This window comes from Eutrigla gurnardus, assembly GCF_963514095.1.
Source record: "Eutrigla gurnardus genome assembly, chromosome: 6".
NCBI classification, from domain to species: Eukaryota; Metazoa; Chordata; class Actinopteri; order Perciformes; family Triglidae; genus Eutrigla; species Eutrigla gurnardus.
In genome coordinates this window covers 12,972,714-13,000,127 of record NC_139920.1, presented here as the reverse complement: position 1 = coordinate 13,000,127, position 27,414 = coordinate 12,972,714, and the positions used below count along the sequence as shown (strand labels likewise).

The following is a 27,414-nucleotide window of genomic DNA, read 5'->3' as shown; positions in this document are numbered from 1 at the left end:
CTTCTGTAGAGTGGTGAGGAATATGCTTCTTATGCTTTGCCACTTGGAATTTGAGAAACAATCAAGTGTTCACTCACGGGTCAGAGGAGGCTGATTTTTTTTCAGGAGCAGGTAGGTAAATATCTCTCAAAATAACATTTATATGGTGGATGCAAAACTCAGATTTAAACTACGATGTTTACATAAATCTCTAAATGTACAAAGTTCTTAAATAAACATAATCATATTTGTTTTAGTTAGTCATGGATTTCAAATGCTGAGGAGGAGATAATTAGAATGAATGAATAAAAAATATGGATGAACAAAATATTTTTGCCATCATGAGATGAAAACAGATTTCCCCGTACTGTATTTGTTCCATGTACTCAGTGATGCGTCTTGGGACCTAAAACTCCTACAGCGGCTCTTTAGGGGACTAATGATGACCCACAGAGTCAGCACTCAGTGAGGCCAGAGGAATCTCCTGCAGTCAGGATTCATAAAGATTAAGATGTCAGGCATCTGAGACAGAAAGCACAGGATCAGGAGCCTGTGTGTACAGTATTAGATGAAGGGGCTTCTCTACTGCCTGTATATTAGTGGTTAATCTGCCCTAACAAGATAGACTGTAGCCTCTCCGCTTGATCGCTGATGATGGGACCCGTAATGATGGAGGAGGAAAGCGAGAGGTTGGCAGCTAAGCCTGAAGTAAGCTACTTTAGCACGAGGCGACGCACGGCTGGTCGCACAGCCGCTGGTGTGTGAGTATGTGTCCAGTTATTTAATCAAATAAGTGACACCAAGTAGCTTAAATCACTAATAAGACATAATGCCACTTTGGGTTTAATTTGCTTAGTCGGAGGATAAAAGACAAGCAGATGTGTTCAGGCCATCACATCTTAGGGGCAATGTTGTCTCAATTTGAACAAAAATAACAGTGATTTGGATACAGAATGGGAATAATACAACCAGCAACAAAACTCCATCAGGAGCTCACATTTAGCCACTGGATCATCTCAAACAGAGGGCTTCAGGTGCTGGTTTGGGCCCACTGCCACCACTCCTTCACTCTGACCAGCCATCACAAATCACACCAACACGCAGGTTGTGTTCCTCCAAGTCTCTGTTGGTGTCATTATTAGCAGTTGTACTTTAATATTGATTATATCTCATATCATGCTATACTATACTTGATTATTTTCCATATCCTTTATTGCTGTACTGTACAGTAAATGTTTATACTACATCAAAACATTTCAACTTATATTATACTTCACGTCAAAGACTATTATATCCTATTCTGCTGTACAATGTGATACATGATGGTATCACATTACTCTTCTGCCACTAATCACACCACTGTTACTTTGCTTGAGACAGTACTGCAATTACAGTTCAAGTACAACCCTGATCGTGTTTGCTTACCACTTGCAATGTGATTTTAAGACTAAATGCCCTTCTATATTTCGGATTTCCTATAATTCTAATTAATTTAGTTTTTACTGTGTATCTGTACTTATTTCTGCCCTTGTGCTGCTGAAAATCTATATTTAGTCAGAACAGCCAGTCAGAACTACTCCCTCCCAAGTAAATACTTCATATAGTGTTGCAAGAGTTTATAAGAGTGTAATATTTCCAACAACATGCAATGTTGCGTTTCCACCTTTACTTTTGCATTCTTTTGTCAGTAAACGTGAGGTTTGGCGAGGAGGGAAAGTGCTCGCTCTTTCTAGGACTTCAAAAAGGCCTGGTAGACTGGAGCTTCCATGCATGTTCAGGATCATGAAACCTCTTCCACACATATTACTGAGTCAGAAGAGGCAGCAATATAAAATGGTATTTCTTTCTCTGGCAGGTGTGCAAGTCAGTTGAAACCCACAGCTTCCTTTAAGTTTAACCGGAGGGCTTCTGCACCTTTCCATTCACATCATCGTGGAATTATAACTCTGTGGTTTTAAAACATACTTTTAATAGTGCAATGTCCATCTGACCTTGGATGCTGTAGATCATCATAGATCTGGCCTCTTTACATTTATTTTGATCTTAAGGTCTTGTGAGGTTGCTGCACAACACACTTTAAATTTCAAATCCAATTTCACTGCAGCCTCCTGTATCGCACGTAGCACCAGAGTTACCTTAATTCAGTCAAGATCTGGTATTAGCGGTTTAAAAACAATACAATAAACACAGCACGAGAAGATAAAACTAAACAAATATTTGAATTAAATGTGCAGTGACAATAAGATTTCAAGAAATGTATGGAAAGATATTCAATAGTATACAAGAAGAGCATAGGTGTTAATATGAAAATTTATGTAGAAAAGCACTATTTTAAATCAGCTCTGTCCGCAGTCTCATCCACTGCTTCTGTTTTGCACCAGCAAGGAATGACACAGCATCATTTTTACACTTTATATGCTTTATTGATTCAACTGGGTTTGTTTTACTACAGGAGGAAATGTGTTGATACAACTAGAACATCTGCATTGAGTAAAGCTTGAAAAAGTACTGCAGTGCTAACAGGTTGATTGGGATTCAACGAGCCACAGAGAGAATGCACAAAATGGCACAAGGCAGTAAACATAAGGCAGTATCTTCCTTAACAGATAGGAGTGTCAATTTATCATGATCAACGCAAAACACAAGAGATATTAAAGCCTGTTGCAACCGGTGCGGCATCCGACATGCTGAGTAAAGTAATAGATGGAAGACAGATGAAGAAATAATGAAATAAAGAAGTCATATCTGCTGTCATTGATGCCGTCATATTTGTACAAGGTATTTCTCAATAAGTGGAAAATGTTCTCCTCAAAATACACTAATAATAACACAAACTTATTTGGGGAAGTATTAACTTGGTTAAAATGATATTGTCCAACAATTTAGAGGAACATTTGAATACATTTTGACCACTAGTTACTCACAGGCCTTAAATCTACCAAAAGGACTAAGACATTTCAAAGAAAAACGACCCTTTTCTCTAACACTTAAGGTACAACTGGGAACATTCAATCAGCAACACATTTGGCCTTGATGCACAGTCCAGCACTAATTCATTTGTGGTACAAACATCCATTTCACAGTCTTGTTTCACTAGTATAGGGCACATTTTTGGACTTAAGGTTTTGAGTAATTATTTTGGCCCTGCTCCTTTCTCCTTTTCAAACTGTGCAATCTGACTAAAGATATCCAACAGGTTAGTAGGGACGTCTTTTTTAGGCCTTGCTTCTGTCACCGAGGTCAAACTACTTTGTTTGTTATGATTTCCAGCACCTTCGGATCTTTTACCATTTCCAGCATTTGACCTGCTGCTGTCGACGTCTTCTCCCCACTTTCTACTTCCCACTCTCTTTGCCTCTTCTACCTCCCGCCCTCTGATGTCATACCTACCACCATCGTGGGAGTTCCTCCTGGAGAAGTCAGGTTTCATCTTACTCTCTATGGGTTTCGATGCACAACCAGAGTTCCCCAAGTATTCAGATTTGAAATCTGATTTACGTGAATACTCTGACTCAGCAGATGAACAAGATACTTTCCGCTTTCTGTTCTCGTCTAAGCTACTTCTCCTCTTCTCGTCACTGTCTCTCCTGTCTTTCCTCAAATCCTCTCTGCTCCTCTCCCTCCTTTCACTACTCCTGTTCCCCTTCTCCTCTCTTTCTGGGCTTCTGCTCAGACCGTTTCTACTTCTCCTGCTCTCCTCTCTGTCCTTTCCCTTACTTTTTCTGCGTGAGGAGTCACAATCTTCGTCCTCTGAAGCTGCAGACAAAGAATACAGTTGACAGATCCGTCTTTCTTCAGCATCCTTCCCCGTGCCCTCCTCTTCCTCATCCCTCTCTCCAAACCCAAGGCCTCCCTTCTGGTTGAGGAAGGTGGCAGATGTGTTGGGAGGAGCGGGATACCACTCCACCTCGTCCTCCTCTTTCAACTTCCGGTCTTTCATGCTCTTACCCTCTTCACTCCTCCTGCTGTCCCGTGAAGAGATCCTGCGGCGGCGCTTACTTCCCCGCTCAGACCTCCTCCGCTTCTTTTTCTTCTTTTTGGATCTCCTGCGAGAGGAGGAAGACGACGACGAAGGAGAAGAGTTCCTGGAGGAAGTGGTGGATGATGAAGAGGAAGAGGCTGATCGCTTCCGTTTTTTCTTCATCCTGTAAAAAAAAAGACATTCACTGAACTACTCGCATAAAACCGCTGATGCTGTGAAGTTCTGATATTACTGATTTCATTTGCAGTATATTTACCTGCCACGCTTTTTTAAGAAAAAAATTTCAACTCACCTCTTCTCCTCTTTTAAAATCTTACGCAATTTCTCAGCACTGATCTGGCTGCTCGTAGCCTTCTCTTGCTCCTTAGCCAGTGCTTCTTCTCGCAGGCGAATCGATTTCTTTATGGCCGCCGGGCAAGGCAAGACATGACAATGGCAGGCAAAAGTCCACAGCAACATAATCAAACACGCCATGACCCAAGACATGCAAGAGATGCCCCGACATCGATTGGCCATTCAGTCATTCATGTTGGAGTTAAATTTATCAGGAGGAAGTTGGAAGTTAAAAGGTTTGAGAAGGACAGAAGAATGTTATGATCACACAACAGAGGACAGAATGATGGATAAATATACAGTCACATATTTACCACAGAGAAAGTCCAAGAGAATGGCAGTTGGCAGAGAAGCAGATGGACAGACAGACGTACAGGCAGAGATGTGCAGAGAAAACAAACAGCATTTGTTCCCCATTGAGACAGAGAAGGTTTCAACATTACCGTATTCGGACCAGGGACATGGCGCACACACACACAGACGTGTCCAGTGGAGGAGTCGTTGTCATTGTACGGTTTATTTATTTTCACCCCCCGCAAGGTAACACGGCCATGGCAGTCGAAGGGGCAAAGGGCAGAGTCCCAGGGTCGCAGACACACAAACACACACCAAAACACTTCTTCAGTATTACAAAACAACAGTGGCAGAAACATGGGATGGTTTATCCACAACATTCACAGTGAAAGAGGATGTTGTTCTGAGTGGAAACATTTGGTTAGGTAGAGCATCTGTACTTGATACTCGTCCATTTTAAGAACACATGGAACTTGAATGTCCTTGTAAATGCACTCAGACAGGATTCAGCACAATGGACAGCACAGTTAATATCTGTGCGATTCTGTATTTGAACACACAAGGAATGTTTCATGTTTGGATTAATTAATAACTATTAATCGTCATCTAACCTTAAGCTAGTGAAACATTAGCAGACACACTGAAGTTTCAATCCCTCCTGCTTGACACATACTTTACTCCTATGATTGGTTAATGATCAGAGAGTGTAGAGCAGCCAACAGGGATTTAGTTTGACAGGAGATCTCTAAAATAAACTTGCTTTCTAATCTTAGAAAACTGTCAAAGTATCTCCTGGGGAAGTTGGCATCCACCACAGCAATGTTTCTTTTGATTGACAGGTTTGCTCAGATTCAAAAGGCACAATAGGCAATCATTTATGTTAATTACATTTTATAATATGATCTTAAAATCAAAGCACTGAAGTTGTGAGTCTGCATATTGCAGGAATTTTGTGTGTAATTTAGAGCTGGGGAGAAAGTGTACATTTGGCCCTTTGAAGCTGCCTGCTGCAGCTGAAAACGACACTGATGAGAGCAGTGAGACTGAATGAAAACGGAAAGCTACGGGTCAGAAATCTCAAAACAGTAAGCTCAAAGATGCTAAAACACTTTGGAGAGCTGAGGGGAACAGCAGAGATGGTAAAACATCTCTGTGGTTTGCCACTCCCTTCACACATACAAGTAGTCCTGTGATCCGTTAATATATTCTTATTCTATTCTTTAATAGTTAAGCGTTTAGTACACAGTGCATATCTGCCAACATTTCCCCAACCCTGTGTGTGTGTGTGTGTGTGTGTGTGTGTGTGTGTGGTGGCCCACTCACCTGTATAGTGTCTGTGATCTTGTGCAGGGCCTCCTGAGCCTCAGGGTTTGAGTCATCTAGAGACAGAGCTCTCCTGTACAATCCCTCTGCTGTTACTAGTTTCTCCTGTTCTTCGAGCCTAGAGCGACACACACACACCAAATAAAAGCAAATAAGGCCACTGATATTCTGTTTCTGTACAATGAATGAATTACAATATACCTGCTACCACTCCTATTTATTACAGTAACCAGACCCGTTCATGCTCACTCACTGTTCCTAGACAGCATTTTTGTTATTCAATGTTGACTGAACTCAGAAATGTTCAAACCCATTAAGGATTCTGCTGTCTCCAAAATTATGACTAATTAATACACTTGTATAAATTAAAAAATACTTCAGTGGAAATAGTGTGTAGTCAGAATTTAGAAATAAACAAAATTGCTGGAAACTGTTTAGAGACAATAGTTTTTACTACACCATTTATACCAAAGTGAAGGTAGCAATGCTTACTGTTTTCCTCTCTCCACCAGTGTCTGGCAGAGGTACTTCTTGGCGTTGCGGTGATCTGGACAGCTGGCCAGGGCCAATTCAAAATCACTTATAGCCTTCATGATGCTGCCTTTGTTAGCATACCTGTGAATATAAACGATGGAAACACACAGTAAGAACAAAAACATACAAGGACAGGTATGGTATCTGAAATATTGTTATTTATATTTTCTTCCAAATGTATTGATGTATAATCTTTGTCTGAGGCATTCATTGTCAGTACTACCCATTACATGTTATTTAATATATGCAGCTTTTTTATATATAATGCATTAAAGAATAAACATGCGGGCCCCATGAAAAACTGAGTTGCTGGAAATCCTGACACTAGTTATACAGTATACCATCCAAAGTAGACAAAAAGACATAAAATAACAATCAACTCACAGAGCTCCACGAGCCACCAGTGCTTCTACATTATTAGTGTCGATATCCAAGGCTTTGTTGTATTCATTCATGGCTTCCACATGACGACCATGTTTAAAGTGGTCCACACCTGCACGGACACTGAAAGAACACGACAAGGAACATGGAAAATGGGTTTATCAAGTCAGAAGGAGTCAAAGGAAGGAAGACTTCACTTTGTACTGCGATGACTGTGACAGATCAATTAAATACTTTACCACTTCAAAGCCCACGATGCAGACTGTTTCTTCCTGATGACAGAAGCAAAATCCTCCTCTTGAAAGAGTTTACTGTGGAGAAAAGAGGCACAGGTAAGTTGACCTCCATTGACCCTCAAAAAATTTTTTCATGATAGAGTTTGATTTGTTTTTCAATTGATCATTATGGCACAAAGACATCAACACAGGCCGTCAAAAATGACTGAACATTTGTTCTCAAAATACATATTTATATTTGAAGTATTCAAATCTATTTTTTGTGCATTATGTCCACGGCCCCCGCCCCTAAATGTCTGCAAGTGACACGATGTTTTCAGCTGAACTTTTGTCAGAAAACATGTTTCCGTTTTTTCCTGTCACTTTGAAAGCACCACAATGGCCGAGGAGCCACTGATTCCTGAATTTGAAATGAGGAATTATCTATCAGAACTCATATTACTACAAAAGCCCAAATAAGGTGGCAGCTGGTATAATGCCTCCATGGTGAGAGAGAACGATCCCTGATTTGATAACTCCCACTCTCTTACCTCAGTCTAAAACTGGGTAACAATCCTGATTACTCCAACAAAATTACCTTTGTAGTCCTCTCATCATTGACGGTGGGTGGGTGTCACTAATTCCCACCTTCTCCAGCAGGTAATCCACTACAGAGGGGTTGTGATAACCATGGCAGCTCTTCAGTATACACTCATACGTCTCATTGGAGTCAGTGGCTGCACGAACGCTACGACTAAGAAAAGGAGAAAGGAAGCAAGAGGAGAGGAGTCAAAGTCCTGGGATCGAAACAAACACTTTAGCATCACTTATGGAAGAGAACAGCAGCCAGTGTCATTTCATTTCAAGCATATTTAAATGTATTTTACATATTTTTTTAGAGTGAGTGTTATTATTACATACATTATTATGTATTTTGCAGTATTTTGTCATGCCATGTTGTGTATTTACCTGTAGTGTATAGGCAGCTCCTCCCGAGGAAAGACACCCAGTTTAAAGCGCTCCAAGTTGGCAGAAAGGGAGGTCTGGTAGAGGGAAACTGTGATTTTCTCCTGATATCGGTCAATATCTTTCACCGCAGCTACAAAACGAGAAATTTCAGGATTTTGTCAAACATTTCTGTGGAGCAACAAAAACGGTCACAATTTCTATAACGCCTTATGAAGTTATAATGTGTTATAGGCTGCTCATTTAAACTGTATAGTAATATTCATCTTCATTTAAAACTATAATCATGTTCAAAAGATATTATAAAGCATTTAATTATGACTTATAAGGTCAAGTATTATAATACTTCATAGTTGCTGCATCCTGACAAATCATAAAACATTCTAATCTTTTTATAATGCTATAATGCATAACAATGTGATTATAAGTTAACTAAGTGCTTATGAGTGAAGTCATATTTTTTTGTATAGGCAGATACAATACATTGTTTGCTTATAGTAAAGTAAAAAAAATATTGTGAAATCTCCGCAAGAACAACTTGTACAATTATTAGAACATTACAATTGAAACATGTATTTGTTGAATCGCTCATGACAGAAATTGAGCCCTCCAATTTGGCACAACTTTTTGATGTTGACAATGATGTGAACAACTGAATGATAGAAATGTACATTTCCCTGATGTAATGTTTCCCAAAATTCTCACTCTAAATATTAAATCGACTCAAACAATGACCCTGTGACATACAGCTTCAGGTAAGTGGGGACTGTCTCAGCTTTTATCTAGAATTTGAGTCGATTGAGACCACTGAGTTTTTTGGGGAAGCATTACATCATGAAATGTAAATGTCTATCAAACAGTTTATTCAAGGAATATTAATACTGAATGTGTCCCCCCCCCACACACACAAAAAAATAAGCAATTACGACACGAACCTCTGATGAAGTCCCCGACCTGGTAGTAAGACAGAGGATCATCATGGCTGCCAGTGGAGGGAATTTCTCTGATGTGACACAGAGCCTGAAGGCAGAAAAGAAAGGGAAAAATGGCTAGTTTAGATACGCCATCAGATGTTTTCTGTGATTCTGTCAGGTGTATGGTTGGACCAGAAGTTACTAAAGTAAGTCTAGTTGCATTCATGTCAAGCATCTGACCTTAAGACATCGACCCGTATGGTGCATTTAGAGAAACGGTTTCACTCCTGGTGTAAGTCATTCAGGAATTCACAGAACCACATTGGTAACGGTATTGCCACCTGACAACCCAAAGTCTTCTGCATCTACAATGGTTGACTGATTTGCTTATATCTGTTACAAGGTTTATGACATGTCTCAAGTGCATTCAACTGATTTCGCTTGTTGACATACCGACAACTCTAGGTCTTCGATGTCTCTCTTCAGTCCTCCTGACGTGCAAAGCAGAGTGAGAAAGAAGCCGTATTCTCTAATGTTGTTGATCCTTCCCACCACAATATCTCCTTTTTCCAAGTCCCTGTACAGCATGGCTCTTCTTTCCTCATAAGACACCTCCATGAACAACTCCAGGGGTGGCATGATGGCATATGGTTCTGTCAAAGCAGAAGAAAACCGAATTAAACACGTTGCATAGAAAGATACATTTGTCTATATTAGACTGGGAGCATATCTGCATTAAGTCACTTCAAATAGATTTAGCCCTCCATCTACACTAAGCTTGCATTTTTGTTCTCACCCAAAAATGTAGCTTTTCCAAAACTCAATTCAGAGCAGATAAATCTTACAGCTCCTGTTCAGCATTAGTGTGTAAGGGGAAATCTCAGCTTCCGCTAATCAGTGACATAAGCCTTCCTAGTCACAAATCAGGGCTATGTGGCAGACAACTTCTAGTAGCATATAGCCGTCTCTGGGGTTGCTACATTTAATAATGTTAGACCTGTTTTTCATTTGTCAGACTTTGCAACCATAAATATTAGGGATTTTGATCCACAGCTAAGAAGTTGATTATTAATGACTGTCTGGTTAAAATTGTATGAGCCACAAGCTGCTATTTTAATGAATTCAGCTGCTAATGTGCGTTGTTGTGTTTTAGTGAGGACAGAGATACCAAACAAACCGGTTTGACAACTAATGGTAAATGGAGCCTGAAAGATATGGTCAGACCAACACACACCTGCAGCGTCCTCCTCCTCGTCTTCCTCTTCTCGATGAGTGGCGGTTTTCCATGCTGGACAGAACAGGATGTCAGCCTTCCTGGCAATGAACTGCTCCACAAGGGGGCTGTCCTGCCCATCACTCGTGCTGCACACAAAACATGCAGGTTCAGCAGAGGCTCTTCAGCAAATAATAGTTTAGTCACACAAAGTGTTGAGAGACAACTCTTTGGTCACATACCTTAAATCAGGCATCAAATTCACAATATTCTAATAGTTTATCAGATCAGCCTGTTGTCGCCAATACCCGATTCAGCTATTTGAGTCAGTATTGGATCCATATCGCCAACAGTGTATCTCATACAAATATCCTTAAAAAGGGACTAGAGCTGAAGATTAGCCAATCAAAAGAAAATTACAATTATTTTGATAATAAATTAACCGATTCAGTCTTTTTCCAAGCAAAGCTGCCAAATAAATTAATTCCAGCTTCTCACATTTGATGTTTAATGATTTTTTGTTATACTGAATTAGATATTGCCGGGCTCTAAACTGCTGGTCAGACAAAACAAAAGGAAATTGAGTAAAATAAATTATCTTGGACTTCAGGAAATTAATTCTGTGCTTTTCACTATTTTCAGTCAGTTTATAGACAAAAATTAAAATAGTTGTTAGTTGCAGCCCTTAGACAGACCAACATTATGTCAAAATCATAATATAAATGAACTATAAATGGGGGGGGGGGGATAAGATAAGAAAAGATAAGATGAGCAATGCAAGACACGTTTGTTTAGAAAATAAGTTAAAATACCCGAAAAAATTACGTCAAAGCTTACACGTAAACTGGAATCTCCACGAATACAAATCACACAAGAACAAAAATTAACTTGCGGAAATACCTTTCACACGTGACCTTGCACAGGTCAGACACCACAGCCTGGAAGTCTGGGTTTTCTGTTTGTTCACATTTCAGATTGTTGAACAGCGATTCTCCATGATACGTCAGACACTGCCTCAACAAGTCTCTGTCCATTCTGCTTTTACAGGATTGCAGTCACATTATCGTACAAGTCAAAATATAAAGCCGCCAATGGCTATGGTTAAGACGATGACGCAAATGTTCAATTAATTAGGGCCCATTAAACACAGTTTAATGGATGTAAGTGGAGTACAACGTTGCTCTGCGTAGTTGAGCTAGCTAGCAAAACAAACGCTCAGTTACGCTACAACGCTAGCAAGTATACATTATCTTCGAGAACACTCACAATATTCCGGTAGTTATATAAATATAATTATAGCGAGGTAGTGTCTGTGTATATCCGTTTTCAATAAAACAAAATACAGTTATCAGTTCAATTCCACCAAGTTAGCTACAGCAGAAAACTCGACTACAACAATATCCGCGCCTCGCACCATCGCCACCACACATGAATGACTGAGCATGCGCAGGGTGTGTTACACTGAAACGGTCAGGAGAAACAAGTCTCGCATAGGAACCAAAATGGGAACCGAATTCAAATTATTAAAATGTTTAAAAAGGAGTTTAGAATATATATATATATATATATATATATATATATATATATATATATAAATATATGTACACACATATATACACACACACAGAAGAAAACGTCAATCAAACGAGCAGTTATATTCTGTAGCGTCAGCAGTGGATTTAAAACAACACTAAAATAAGATACACGTGCTGCTATTACTCATTCAGTGGATGCTGTATCCGGAAAAGGCCGCAAACACAGAAGAGAGATGCCGACCACTAGGTGGAAAGGCTTGATCAAAGTTATCAGTTTAAAACTCTGAGACACTTAAAGAAATTACTAACAATCTTAAAAAATAAATTGCACTGAATCCTGTTTGTTGAAGGGATACGTTTCTTTCTCTAGATTAATTCATCACTATAAAAGTCAAAATTCTAAAGCCTTTATTTACAAACGTCCAATTAATTGCTCACAGACCGCAAGTCTGTTGTCCAGTCCTGGTAGTGGGTCAGGATGCAATGAAATAGCAATAAGCAATTATTTTGCACGCATCAGCACTCAAATGTGCGTGAGTATGCTCTTGAGTGTTTGTAAGAAAACATTGGTGAATGGCAGAATCACTGTGAAAACTGCTTAAGTGGAGTTTAAGAGCAATTCCAGCTTTCAATGGTGGCTCAAACTATCACTGCAGCTCAAAACACCTCAACTGTGACTCATCCAGTTCTCACAGCTACAGCCACAGCTACCACACCCCCTGCTATCTCAAGTATGAGAGAAACAACAAACCAAGTTATGTGAATGATTGTACTTGTACGTATTACCTTTCCTTCCACTCTTCTGGATGTCATGTGTTATATGTCAAGTGTTATCTGGCTGAAAGCAATAAGTGAAGAGTGATGCTCACCCTGAAAAAGATATTTCATAGACTACATTTTAACCACATGTTTAGCGCCACACTTTTATTTCAAACTGAAGCAATGGAAGCATCATTGAACTTGTTAAACAGGTACATAAAACTAAAGTAGTTTTGTGAAGGCTCTTCAGCCAGCACTATTGTCCTTGCCATGATGTGCTGGGCAGCAGTGTGAGGGCAGGTGATTTATCAATAGTTTATCTTTGCACTCATTTCTACTGACTTCAACTTCCGTACAATTAATAAACACTAATAAATAAAGATATTTCTTACGAAAATAGTAGAGGTGCGTTGCAAGTTGCCTTTATCAGAAAGCTTGTTTTATTTGGGGTGTACATTAATATAATTTGTGTGTTCTTTTTTTTGCTTGTTTATTAAAACAGTACTTCAATCGAGAGTTTAGTATTGACCTAAATTCCAAATCAAATGGAATAAAATATCAGCTACAATATACATAGTACCTCCTTTTACAGTGGTTATATTAAACGTATAATGTGTTACCATCATTTAGTCTGACAAAAAGCCTTTGCTAGCCAACACACAGACACAAGTATCAGATTTCAAATTTCCAGTGAGCCTAGAAATGTAGAAGGACAAAGCAACACGCCACCAGTACATTCCATCGGTAGCCTACTGCTTTCTGTAACTAGCTCGTGCAAATAAGGGCTTCAGCACAGGTTGTTTTGTATGAAAGTTGAGCTTTGCATTCACAGCATGTGGATGTAATGGCATGACAAGAGTAAAACATAAAGTAATAATGTAGAATAATAGAGTTTCAACTGACCAAAATGCACAGAGAGCAGATGAAGAGAGGAATGGCATTACATAAATAAAACCTTTTTCACAACCTCAATGCTTAACCTCGAGCATCCAGGCCAATGGCATTTTAACCATGAAAAACAATTTCAAATTGTTTCAAATTTCTAAAAACAAGAGTTATATAAAAGTTACCTCTGTCACCAAAGCTGTGACACTCCCTCCATAGCTGTGGGAGGGGAAATTCACAAAGCGCGACCAACAATCATTTACAAAATACTTCTCTACCTGAAGCTCATCATGGACAGAAAAATCCTTTCTTGGATATTTTTCTTTGGATATTTACAAGCATCCTCTGGACAAGGTAACTATTCAAGTCATTCTTTTAAAACTTTGATTGTTTGTATTTTACTTTCTAATATGCCTTAGTTTATCAGATTAGACTGGAAACAGTAGTAGTATTAAACATTCAAAACTAGCGCTTCAGTCTGTCTTTCATATTCGTCTTTCTCCAAAAGTGTAAAATTGTCTTATATTTATTTTGACCTGCAATTGATCTCTCCTTATACTGAAGCATGGTGCATTCACTTGGGGAAAAACAGTGTAACCTGTTTTGTCTGTATCAACAAGATTATAATCTCGGACGCCCGTGTGACCTCTGATGCTGTGGTTTGCGCTGACTGAATTTGTTTTGATTCAACCTCTAACTGAAGATCTACCTTCACAAAATATGACGGTTAAAGTATCTTGGTCAGTAAGCAGTCCCTCTGCCTTAATTCTCTGCTAGGAGAGGAAAGCAGACAGCAGCTCTTATCTGTAGCAGCTAAAATCGGGCTGGTAACCATGGAAACTTTTTTCTGAATTCTGTGATAATAATATTCTAAATTCAGAACAACTGGATCTTTATTTTTTTAAGTGAATGCAGTCTGCTTCCGCAGCTTTAAAAGATAGAAAAGTCTTAGAAGTGTAGTTCAGCCAGTTGGTCAGTACTCATGCACGGCTGATAGGGACACTTCAATTGCTAGGATATTCCTTTTGAGAACAAGAATGTCCACACAGACTTTCCAATCTGGAAAATAGTTGTTGAGATGTTTGGTGACAGTTGTACAAACTGATATCCCGATCAGAAATGAGATACTGGATCCCATTATTTATACTTGTTGCTGGAGTTCCTTGGATTATATGACAAGAGATTTGTATATACTGAGGTGTATGACATGATTGTTTTTCTGAAATTCATTCATATTAACAATACAAAATGATAAACCACAACTGCAGCGACTGGGGTTCCAACAACAACAACTGGAGTTCCAAGCATCACTCTGCCTGCAGCAACCACGACTGGGGTTCCAACAACCACAACTGGGGTTCCAAGCATCACTCTGCCTTCAGCAACCACAAGTGGGGTTCCAACAACCACAACTGGGGTTCCAACAACCACAAATGGGGTTCCAAGCATCACTCTGCCTGCAACTACCACAACAACCACAACTGGGGTTCCAACAACCACAAATGGGGTTCCAAGCATCACTCTGCCTGCAACTACCACAACAACCACAACTGGGGTTCCAACAACCACAACTGGGGTTCCAACAACCATAACTGGGGTTCCAAGCACCACTTTGCCTGCAACTACCACAACTGGGGTTCCGACTACCACAACTGGGGTTCCAACAACCACAACTGGGGTTCCAAGCATCACTCTGCCTGCAACTACCACAACAACCACAACTGGGGTTCCAAGCATCACTCTGCCTGCAACTACAACAACTGGGGTTCCAACTACCACAACTGGGGTTCCAACTACCACAACTGGGGCTCCAACTACCACAACTGGGGTTCCAACAACCACAACTGGGGTTCCAAGCATCACTCTGACTGCAACTACTACAACAACCACAACTGTGGTTCCAACAACCACAACTGGGGTTCCAAGCATCACTCTGCCTGCAACTACCACAACAACCACAACTGTGGTTCCAACAACCACAACTGGGGCTCCAACTACCACAACTGGGGTTCCAACAACCACAACTGGGGTTCCAACAACCATAACTGGAGTTCCAAGCATCACTCTGCCTGCAACTACAACAACTGGGGTTCCAACAACCACAACTGGGGTTCCAACAACCATAACTGGGGTTCCAAGCACCACTTTGCCTGCAACAACCACAACTGGGGTTCCAGGCATCTCTCTGCCTGCAATGACCACAACTGGGGTCCAAAACACCATAACTGGGGTTTTGATAACCACAACTCCCGCTGCAACCACCACAACTGGGGTTCAAACCACAACAACTCCTGCTGCAAATACCACAACTCCTGCTGTAAATACCGCAACTGGGGTTCAAAACACCACAACCGAGGTTCAAAACACCACAGCTCCTGCTGCAAATACCACAACTGGGGTTCAAAACACCACAACTCCAGTTGCAAATACCACAACTGTGATACAAAATACCACAATTGGGGTTCAAAACACCACAACTCCTGCTGCAAATACCACAACTGGGATTCAAAACACCACAACTCCAGCTGCAAATACCACAACTGGGGTTCAAAACACCACAACTGGTATGATGGCATTTATTGCATGAATAGTCCTCTGTTAAGGACATTGAAGAATAATAAAAAAAATATAAACACAAATCCTGGTTGGCATACAATATTAGGTGCCACCTGTCACTTTTGAAAAGTTACAAAAAAACAAAAATGTTAGTGTTGAAAAGGTCATTAATTATATTTTGTTGCTTTTAGGTTCAATGGCATTATTACTCATTGAAAATTATTGCAGAACATTATATCTGTTATTACAGATTTTACAAATGCCATTGCAATTGACATTTCTATATACTGATACTATGCTAAGAAAACTTGTCACACGGTTTTGATTTACTACCTTGCAGCTCAGCACAACAGGTAAGCGAACATCCAGAATGCACTAATGTAACCAATACACAACTCTTACATGTCAAATATAACTCCTGAACACAAGATGTTCTGCCAAAATAATAGACACTCATTCATGCATGGTGTAATGGCCATGAAAAAATCACGAACAACAGGAAGTATAGTGTACCGCTATCGTCTTATTTAGCATGAACCGAGATTCCAATAGAACTGAATTAACCCTTACATATAATTGATATTTCATGTCTTCACAGTATAGTTTGGATCTATTTTGACCCGGGCTAAGAATTCCCTTATAAACTACAGATCTATTTAGAATGTATAAATAGCATATCTGACATTGATGCATGGATGATTAATCCTGATTAATGTTTCAGGGAGCATGAAGAGTGCATTCTTTAGCTTTTACAACACTGGTTTTTGAGAAAAACATCTTGACACCATGTCCTGACTTTCCTGAGTTGGCTTGTTGTGTAACTTGTTGATCAGGGCCAGGTGACATTCTTGTTTTTCTTTTGCATACAAGAGAGAACTGTTGTGTCATGGGTGAAAGCATCCTTAGAAGACAATACCTCTTTACCCCGAGTTATAATCAGAGTGGGTGGCAGTAAGTCTTACTGCCATAACCTCAGTCACTGATTAGGCAGCTCAGGTACCGTTATAATCTTATAACAGATCTGGTGTCTGTGTCAGGGCATCCTCTGACATCTGTATGACTTATGGTCCTCATGTGCACCATATATGATCACTCCTATGCTGTTTTACTCTTTCACTGTTTCGAGATTCCCTCATGACCCAGACCAGCAGGTGCCTGTCTCTGTGGGAACCTGGGCAAATGTGGTGGGAACACAGACATGTCTTGTGACAGTGTCAAGTTCAACTCTGTCACTTCTGTCCCATAAAAAATACACACAGTCATGGCATATTCATCCATCCATCCATCCATTGTATACCGCTATTCTGTATTCAGGGTCGTGGGGGGGCTGGAGCCGATCCCAGCTGTCATTGGGCGAAGGCAGGGTACACCCTGGACAGGTCGCCAGTCGCAGGGCTAACACATAGACACAAACAACCATTCACACTCACATTCACACCTTTAGAGTAATCAATTAACCTATCCCCATCCTGCATGTCTTTGGACTGTGGGAGTAAGCCGGACAACCCAGAGAGAACCCACGCTTACACAGGGAGAACATGCAAACTCCACACAGAAGGAACCCAGGCCCGACCCGGGAATCGAACTCACGACCTTCTTGCTGTGAGGCGACAGTGCTACCCACTACACCACCGTACAGCCCATGGCATATTCACTTTCACCATTTCGAAATTGCATAAAACCACCATTTTCCTTGATTTAACCCAGACTGGTGGATCTAAAATCCATTTCAACAAATACAGGTCACATCTACGACGGCGTATTAGGGACAAGTATATATATATATATTAAAAAAAATTACGGACCCTGGGGAGCAGGGTAATATTTCGAGAAACATTTTGCAGATTTATTAGATTAAAGTGGCAAATTTACGAGAAAAAACTCACAGATTTATAAGTTTAAAAAGTGGCAAATCTCCGAGAAAAAACTCACAAATTTACGAGTTTAAAAAGTGGCAAATCTACGAGAAAAAACTCACAGATTTACGAGTTTAAAAAGTGGCAAATTTACGAGAAAAAAGTCAGAAAAATTGTGTTTTGTTTTTTTCAAGCAACCTCAACACAACCACAGACGCGGATGCTTACAACCGGCATTTATGCTAGCTAACTTTCCATGAATGTCGCTTTTATCTTTCTAATTAATCCATCCCAACGTGTGACAACACTTTGCTAAGGTCCTTAGGTTGATGGCTGTTGATGGTTATTGTTGGCTAATTTTACATGGGCCAAATTGTCATCTTATGGGTGTTTGTTGATCGGGTGGTTTGACTTTTTTCTAATAAATTTGCCACTTTTTAAACTCGTAAATCTGCAAGTTTTTTCTTGTAGATTTGCCACTTTTTAAACTCGTAAATCTATGAGTTTTTTCTCGTAAAATTGCCAATTTTTAAACTCGTAAATCTGCAAGTTTTTTCTCGTAGATTTGCCACTTTTTAAACTCATAAATCTGCGACATCTTTCTCGAAATATTACCCCGCTCCCCCGGGTCCATCATTTTTTTTTTTTTATACTTGGCCCCAATACGCCGTCGTACACGGGCACGAAGGGCACGAAGTCGAGGGGAGGGAGCTCGGTGGTAGAGGGGGAGGAGCGTGAGAGTTGTAAACATTCAAAATCTGACAGAGTGCCCTCGATCCGCCGGACTTGCCGACTGGGACTTTAAACTACAACGACAACACTAGCAGCCGCTACAACTACCACAAGTATAGCCCTAATAACAACAATTGCAACTTCTACAACTTCACACACAACCATAACTCCCAACCAGGAAAGGTGCAGCCTCAAAGACCCTAATAGAAACTTCCACCACCACAACTGAGATGCAAGCTATATGTGAGGGGTTAACTCATCCCAATCTCGGAACCAATAGCCAATGGTTTGAACTGAGATTGGAATAAACATAGAGGTTTATGTAACTTGTGTGGAAGGGTTAGGGTGAGGTCGGTCCGGTTCACCGCTTGTGGACAAATTAGGCAGCGTTGATCAAATATGAATCAAGATTCTGTTACTGCAAGATTCTGCATTCATATGCAGATATCGGTTTATACAGATCAAGCTCACCATGATTAAGAAAATTACGTCTAATTGTTTTAAAATAGACATGAGAAGTGAGTTTGATCATTCAAAAGGATAATCCATCATTTTAGGGGCTTCAAATGCATTTGTGTAGTTGGTTTCCACTACTACTACAAGATGCTATAAAATATGTACTTTAGTAAGATGTACTTTTCTAGGGCTAGTCTAATGAACATATAGGGCCCTAGTTTTGTGGCGCAGCGCAGGGTGGTGCAGGGTGGCGGAGCCAGCGTAATGCAAGTTTTGACCCGCGCAGCCTTGCGCATGGTCAGTTTGGCAGTTTGGTGGATCGCCTGCGCCAAGATGGGTGTGGCGGCGCAGCAGGGGGAGGCGTCACAGATTCAGCTTGGCGCAGCGGAAGTTTCGTGGCAAAAAGCCTCGCCAAGACTGCGCCGAAAGCCCGCCAGCTCCAACCTGGTCTACGTTTGGCGTATTACAGCTGGCGGAGTGGTAGTTTGGCTGACCGGCGCGCAGTGCGCACACGTCACCAAGACATCACAGGCAGGTTTCCACAGTTCCAGGCACATTTAAATGCAATAAATAATCACAACAAACACTATTTAATGCAACTAATTGAATCAACACATGAATTTATATCTATATAGATTGTCCCGTCACATCTGACGTCAGATCAAAGGCGGATGGCACGCGTAACGGAAACTCAGCCTCTCGGACCAAAACATCTCCCTCTCTCCCTCCTGTTTTTTATAATATCGGCATTGTTATTATTATGATATGCACGCACAGCGCGTGATGCGCATGGTGGGAGCGGCGGCACTGCTTCTGTCATCGGCAGTGTTGCCAGGTGAGAAATGTAGGATTATCGTACCAGAGACATAAAATTATCGTATTTTGAGGGAAATTATCGTACACCCGTCATAACCAAAATAACAAGTCTATTGATGCGCTGTAGTCACTCTAGTGTTGAATAGTGTCTAACATGTTCACTCATTTTCAGTGCTTCTTCTTCCAGACTGGCTCTGCTTCTTCTTAATTTTTTTTTTTCCCTCACTCATGGGGCGGGCGCAGCGGACTATTCAGCCAATCATGGCCGTTGTTCTGAGGCAAACGCATACACGTCACTTGTAGCTCACATATAGAAAAGCAAAAGTGAAACAGATGCCTTCAGATTCACAAAAAAACTCCGACAGACAGTTGCGACAGGCTGATTACAACCAATTACAACCACACATTCACGGAATGGTGAAATTATCGTATTTCTGGTCTTTTTTGGGATTATTGATCGTACATCGTACAGAGGGCAAAATTATCGTACAAATACGATAATTATCGTACACCTGGCAACACTGGTCATCGGGTTGTCAAGTGACGGAACTTGCACTGAACCTCCCCTAACGCAATAAAGGAGAGGAGAGGAGCTCATTTGATTGGTGAAGATCTGAATCGGCTGTATTAATTCCAGTCCACGCCTCGTCTCCTCCTCGTCTCCCACTCACGCCTTCTTCTCCTCCCTCTTTCCCACTTGCGCGGGTGGGCGAGACGGGAGGTGTGCCTGCGCGGTGCACGAAACTTGCAAAGTCGAGGTGGACACACCCCGTCGGCGTGGCACACGTGCGCTGCGCGCTGACTACGCCTAGTCTACGTAACTAGGGCCCATAAAGTGAATCTCGATATTGTGCTGAAGACTAAATATATCCCAAATTAATTCTAAATTCTAATTACAATTAATGGTCCCCAAGGCTAAGAGATGATTAATGATTTCAATTTCTTTCCTCAAGTGTCTTTTTCCGATGATTATACCCTGGGATTGACTTTAAATCAGCAATTCAACTACAATACTTGTATGTTCAAGGGCATGTAACATTTCCCAGGAATTCTTCACATTGAGATACTTAGTCAAATTTTCTAATTTGTCTTTAACTTATTTTCACATTTTTTTCATCCCTACAGGCTTGTTATCACTGGTGCATCTACAGATGGCGATAACTTCCTTTGGAGAGATTAGCAATGGGACCATCATTGAACTCGTTAACCAGGTACGTAAAACTTAAACACTTTTGTGAAGACACTCTAACATTATCAATGATAATGCCTGCACTAAAGATAAGGGGTGGGGACAGGGGAATGTGATGGATCTTCTAATTTAGTTTTCTCCTCATTCAGTTTTTCAGAGAAAGGCTCCCCAATGGAACAGCCCACAAAGTCACAGTGAAAAGAATCAAAAGGTCCAAAGCACCAACAACCACATCCACAACAACAACGCCTCCAATTACCACATCTGGAACCACACCTACAATTACCACATCCACAACAACAACACATGCAATTACCACATCCACAACAACAACACCTCCAATTACCACATCAACAACACCTCCAATTACCACATCCACAACAGCAACACCTTCAATGACCACATCAACAACACCTCCAATTACCACATCCACAACAGCAACACCTTCAATTACCACATCAACAACACCTCCAATTATCACACCCACAACACCTCAAATTACCCCATCCACAACAACACCTCTAATTACCACATCCACAACAACAACAACAACAACAACAACAACACCTCCAATTACCACATTCACAACAACACCTACAATTATTACATCCACAACACCTCCACTTATCACATCCACAACAACAACACCTCCAATTACCACATCCACAACAACTCCAATGACCACATCCACAACACCTGCCATTACCACATCCACAACAACACCTCTAATTACCACATCCACAACAACACCTACAATTACCACATCCACAACAAGACCTACAATTACCACATCCACAACAACAACACCTACAATTACCACATCCACAACAACAACACCTCTAATTACCACATCCACAACAACACCTACTATTACCACATCCACAACAACAACACCTCCAATTACCACATCCACAACAACAACACCTCTAATTACCACATCCACAACAACAACACCTACAATTACCACATCCACAACAACACCTACAATTACCACATCCACAACAACAACACCTACAATTACCACATCCACAACAACAACACCTACTATTACCACATCCACAACAACACCTCTAATTACCACATCCACAACAACACCTCCAATTACCACATCCACAACAACAACACCTACAATTATCACATCCACAACAACAACATCTACAATTACCACATCCACAACACCTACTATTACCACATCCACAACAACAACACCTCCAATTACCACATCCACAACAACAACACCTACAATTATCACATCCACAACAACAACACCTACAATTACCACATCCACAACAACACCTCCAATTACCACATCCACAACAGCAACACCTTCAATTACCACATCAACAACACCTCCAATTATCACACCCACAACACCTCAAATTACCCCATCCACAACAACACCTCTAATTACCACATCCACAACAACAACAACAACAACAACAACAACACCTCCAATTACCACATTCACAACAACACCTACAATTATTACATCCACAACACCTCCACTTATCACATCCACAAAAACAACACCTCCAATTACCACATCCACAACAACTCCAATGACCACATCCACAACACCTGCCATTACCACATCCACAACAACACCTCTAATTACCACATCCACAACAACACCTACAATTACCACATCCACAACAAGACCTACAATTACCACATCCACAACAACAACACCTACAATTACCACATCCACAACAACAACACCTCTAATTACCACATCCACAACAACACCTACTATTACCACATCCACAACAACAACACCTCCAATTACCACATCCACAACAACAACACCTCTAATTACCACATCCACAACAACAACACCTACAATTACCACATCCACAACAACACCTACAATTACCACATCCACAACAACAACACCTACAATTACCACATCCACAACAACAACACCTACTATTACCACATCCACAACAACACCTCTAATTACCACATCCACAACAACACCTCCAATTACCACATCCACAACAACAACACCTACAATTATCACATCCACAACAACAACATCTACAATTACCACATCCACAACACCTACTATTACCACATCCACAACAACAACACCTCCAATTACCACATCCACAACAACAACACCTACAATTATCACATCCACAACAACAACACCTACAATTACCACATCCACAACAACACCTCCAATTACCACATCCACAACAGCAACACCTTCAATTACCACATCAACAACACCTCCAATTATCACACCCACAACACCTCAAATTACCCCATCCACAACAACACCTCTAATTACCACATCCACAACAACAACAACAACAACAACAACAACACCTCCAATTACCACATTCACAACAACACCTACAATTATTACATCCACAACACCTCCACTTATCACATCCACAACAACAACACCTCCAATTACCACATCCACAACAACTCCAATGACCACATCCACAACACCTGCCATTACCACATCCACAACAACACCTCTAATTACCACATCCACAACAACACCTACAATTACCACATCCACAACAACACCTACAATTACCACATCCACAACAACAACACCTCCAATTACCACATCCACAACAACAACACCTCTAATGACCACATCCACAACAACACCTACTATTACCACATCCACAACAACAACACCTCCAATTACCACATCCACAACAACAACACCTCCAATTACCACATCCACAACAACAACACCTCTAATTACCACATCCACAACAACAACACCTACAATTACCACATCCACAACAACACCTACAATTACCACATCCACAACAACAACACCTACAATTACCACATCCACAACAACAACACCTACTATTACCACATCCACAACAACACCTCTAATTACCACATCCACAGCAACACCTCCAATTACCACATCCACAACAACAACACCTACAATTATCACATCCACAATTACCACATCCACAACACCTACTATTACCACATCCACAACAACAACACCTCCAATTACCACATCCACAACAACAACACCTACAATTATCACATCCACAACAACAACACCTACAATTACCACATCCACAACAACACCTCCAATTACCACATCCACACCGCCTAGCACCACAAGAACAACACTGCCAAGCACCACTACTATACCGCTTACTATACAACCAAGCACTACTACAACCATAACCACATCCACAACTATGCCACCACTGATCACTACAACCCCTCCAATAACCACAACACTAGCAACTAGCATAACAACACCACCGCCAGACACCACTACAACACTCCCAACTATACTACCAAGCACTACTACAACCATAGCCACATCCACAACTATGCCACCACTGATCACTACAACTCCTCCAATAACCACAACACTAGCAACTAGCATAATAACACCACCGCCAGGCACCACTACAAAACCTCCACCTACCACACCAGAAAGCACAACAAGTGAAGCCCCAACTATCATAACAACACCTACAACAATCACATCCACAACTACAACACCTCAGAGCTCACCGACGACATCGCCAATAATCCCAGTGTCATAACCATAAAGTACACCAGCAACTACCACAGTCCAAAAATCTCAATGAGTTTCCCCATACAAGCATGTGGACAGAATTAAGTCAATTAGTCAATGTGAATGCATAATGCCAGCAATACACAGCTTGTGTGGATGATATTGTACGCATCAGTTATCTTGACAGAATGTCTTTCAGTTTTAAATCATTTTTTTATGTGCATTTTAGATTTCTTGGTAGAATCCTGTAAAGGTGTTTGGTTAATAACTCTTGCTTTTATGCATTTAATGCATTAAATATGAGTAATTCCCTCAATGTTTCTCCTGTGTTACTTAATTATTCATATGGTGGAAAGAATTCCTGTGTATTTAACGTATGGGTGAGAAAATGTATATAATCACAGTAACACTGTCCATACAAACTAATATCTCTCAGAATAAAAAGAGTTGAAAGCTGCATCACTTCCACATATGAGTTACAATTAATATATAACTGTATTGAAATCAAACACATCACAACAAATAAATGTATTTTTACTTTAAAGAATCATGTGTTGGGGTCCACATTTTGTCCTTCCTTTGAGCCAGGTCATGACAGTGTGTGAGTGTGCATGCTTGTGTGATCGGGGTGACCCTTCTTTGGGGTCTACGTCTTCACCAGGGGGCCTCAGCTCAATAATCCCCCTGCCCCTTTTTGAGTGTCCCCTTATGTTTGGTCTTAACATTATTGGTATGAATAAACAGTATGTTTTTATGGCTAGTGTATTTTGTAGAACCATGTCTCTCACCCATTAGTAGACTGTGCCTTACTGGATTGATCGTCCTAAGGTGGCATTGTCACAGTTTAACAATTCTAACCATCTAGAATCAGACCGACTTACCATCATACACCCAAAGCTGCAACAGTTAGATATGTTAAAGCTAGTATCATCCCCTTTTCTGCACATCCAACTTGGACAATAATTAAGATAAGATATATAAGAGGAGCCTGATAGCTGAAAGAGGAGGTCCAAATCTTGTTTTTTAAAATAGGTCTATATGTTTTGAATCTGTTTTGAGAAATACAAAAATGAATCTTCCTGCTAAAAATCATAACATACTGAATTATTGTATAATAAAAATTGTGGTTGTAAAATATGATCCTCCGTTTTTCTTCCCATTTCCCATTTCCAATTACAGTGTTTTTAAAAGGTGGAATGTATTAACAACCGACTTTATATTGAATGATAAAAGAATAACGAAATTTAATCAATTGGACAAAGCACAAATAATGTGTTTGACCTGTCTTAACCTGCAGTGCTATTTTAATGCAACACAAATTAATACAATGATGATGTAGTCAAAAGACAGAGCAGAAGCAAAGTGTCTTTCAATTAAAAAAGCAACAACCAAACCTATATACATAAAAGCACTACAGTATAGAACATAGGATTATGCACAATTAAAAGGACAAATCATAATCAGGAAGTACACTAAAAATCTTGAAAATATATGTAAAATCCACAAAATGCATTACAGTTGAGTTGGGTATACTTACAAGAAATGGCAAGAAATCCCCAATTTGAATGGTACCAAAAGAGTAAAGATAACATATTGCAAATACAGGCATCAAAAGGATGAATGGCATTAATAGCAGATGCTGGGCAACACTACCATGAACTCATTTCAGTCATACGCCTCGAGATATGATTCGGTGCAAAGTGATTTCAATAAATATCTACATATCAGAACTTAACTTAAATTAAAAATCAAAATCATGTTAAACTCTTTATTTAAAACTAGAAAATGCATTTCCAGCGGAAATTGCGTGGAAATGCTTTAATGCTGAAGCAACACTGAAAAAAAGTTGAATATTTTAAGAAAATATTAAAAAAGCTGAATATTTGAAGAGAATATTAAAAAAAGCTGAATATGTGCAAAAGTATGAAAAAGCTGAATATTTGAAGAGAATATTCAAAAAGCTGAATATGTGCAAAAGTATGAAAAAGCTGAAAAGCTAAAGAGAATATTAAAAAAGCTGAATATGCAAAAAGTTTGAAAAAGCTGAATAGCTGAAGAGAATATTCAAAAAGCTGAATATGTGAAAAGTATGAAAAAGCTGGATAGCTGAAGAGAAGACTCAAAAAGCTGAATATGTGCAAAAGTAAGAAAAGCTGAATAGCTGAAGAGAATATTGAAAAAGCTGAATATGTGCAAAAGTATGAAAAAGCTAAATAGCTGAAGAGAATATTGAAAAGCTGAATATGTGCAAAAGTATGAAAAAGCTGAATTGAGTTCCCAGTTGAGTTGTGTGAAGACTGCCCTAATGATGTTATCACATGTGAGCAACAGTAAAACGTTAATCACAGTCAGGCTTGCTGGGGGCAGGCTTTGGTAGCTAAGCAACCAGGGCCAGATGGAGCCCACCAATCAGAGCACAGCAATCAACCGCAGCTGGTCCTGTGACGTGTCTGTCTGTCTGTCAGGTGTGTGTGTGTGTGTGTCTGTCTGTCTTCTGTCTGCCAGGTGTGTGTGTGTGTGTGTGTGTCTCTGTCTGTCTGTCTGTCTTGTGTCTGTGTCTGTGAGAGAGAAAAGGATAAAATGGCCGTATATCCTATCATTGAACCGGCTTCACTGTGAGCATTTGCCAAAATGTTGAACCTGTCACTGAGCTCAGCTGTCACTCAAGTACTCAGTACTACTGAGTACTACTGAGACTCAAGTACTGAGAACTACTAGGTACTTCAGCTATTCAGCTTTTTCAAACTTTTCGCATATTCAGCTTTTTTAATATTCTCTTCAGCTATTCAGCTTTTTCATACTTTAAGACATATGTCACCGAGCTGTCACTCAAGTACACAGTACTACCGAGTACTACTGAGACTCAAGTACTGAGAACTACTAGGTACTATGTATTGTTTGAAAAACTACAACTCCCACTGACTGCTCCTGTCCGCCAATCAGAGGTCACTTCTGAGTGAGACAGAGAGAGATAGA

At 40.3% G+C, this 27,414-nt stretch overlaps 2 protein-coding genes across 2 annotated transcripts; one reads left to right on the top strand and one right to left on the bottom strand.

Moving 5' to 3' along the window:
- Positions 1-2,852: 2,852 nt before the first annotated feature.
- ttc14 (tetratricopeptide repeat domain 14) lies at positions 2,853-11,552 on the bottom strand. Its single transcript, XM_084010745.1, has 12 exons — positions 11,035-11,552; positions 10,156-10,283; positions 9,375-9,574; positions 8,943-9,027; positions 8,011-8,140; positions 7,640-7,795; positions 7,066-7,137; positions 6,830-6,949; positions 6,404-6,526; positions 5,912-6,029; positions 4,254-4,360; positions 2,853-4,124 (listed from the first exon to the last, which is right to left on the bottom strand). Exons 1-12 carry the CDS (start codon positions 11,166-11,168, stop codon positions 3,113-3,115), a joined length of 2,385 nt encoding a protein of 794 aa, XP_083866871.1. The 5' UTR covers positions 11,169-11,552; the 3' UTR covers positions 2,853-3,112.
- A 2,178-nt stretch (positions 11,553-13,730) lies between these two features.
- On the top strand, positions 13,731-21,202 carry LOC311014856 (uncharacterized protein). Its single transcript, XM_084011724.1, has 3 exons — positions 13,731-15,877; positions 20,855-20,940; positions 21,068-21,202. Exons 1-2 carry the CDS (start codon positions 14,562-14,564, stop codon positions 20,907-20,909), a joined length of 1,371 nt encoding a protein of 456 aa, XP_083867850.1. The 5' UTR covers positions 13,731-14,561; the 3' UTR covers positions 20,910-20,940; positions 21,068-21,202.
- The last annotated feature ends 6,212 nt before the right edge of the window (positions 21,203-27,414 follow it).

Coding starts and splice junctions, on each gene's coding strand:
- ttc14 (XM_084010745.1), bottom strand. CDS start 11,168: ATGGACAGAGACTTGTTGAGGCAGTGTCTGACGTATCATGGAGAATCG. Junction 9,575..10,155: donor CGAGGAGGAGGACGCTGCAG/GTGTGTGTTGGT, acceptor CTGCTTTGACAG/AACCATATGCCATCATGCCA. Junction 4,361..5,911: donor AGATCACAGACACTATACAG/GTGAGTGGGCCA, acceptor GCGGCCATAAAG/AAATCGATTCGCCTGCGAGA.
- LOC311014856 (XM_084011724.1), top strand. CDS start 14,562: ATGATAAACCACAACTGCAGCGACTGGGGTTCCAACAACAACAACTGG. Junction 15,878..20,854: donor GGTTCAAAACACCACAACTG/GTATGATGGCAT, acceptor TCATCCCTACAG/GCTTGTTATCACTGGTGCAT.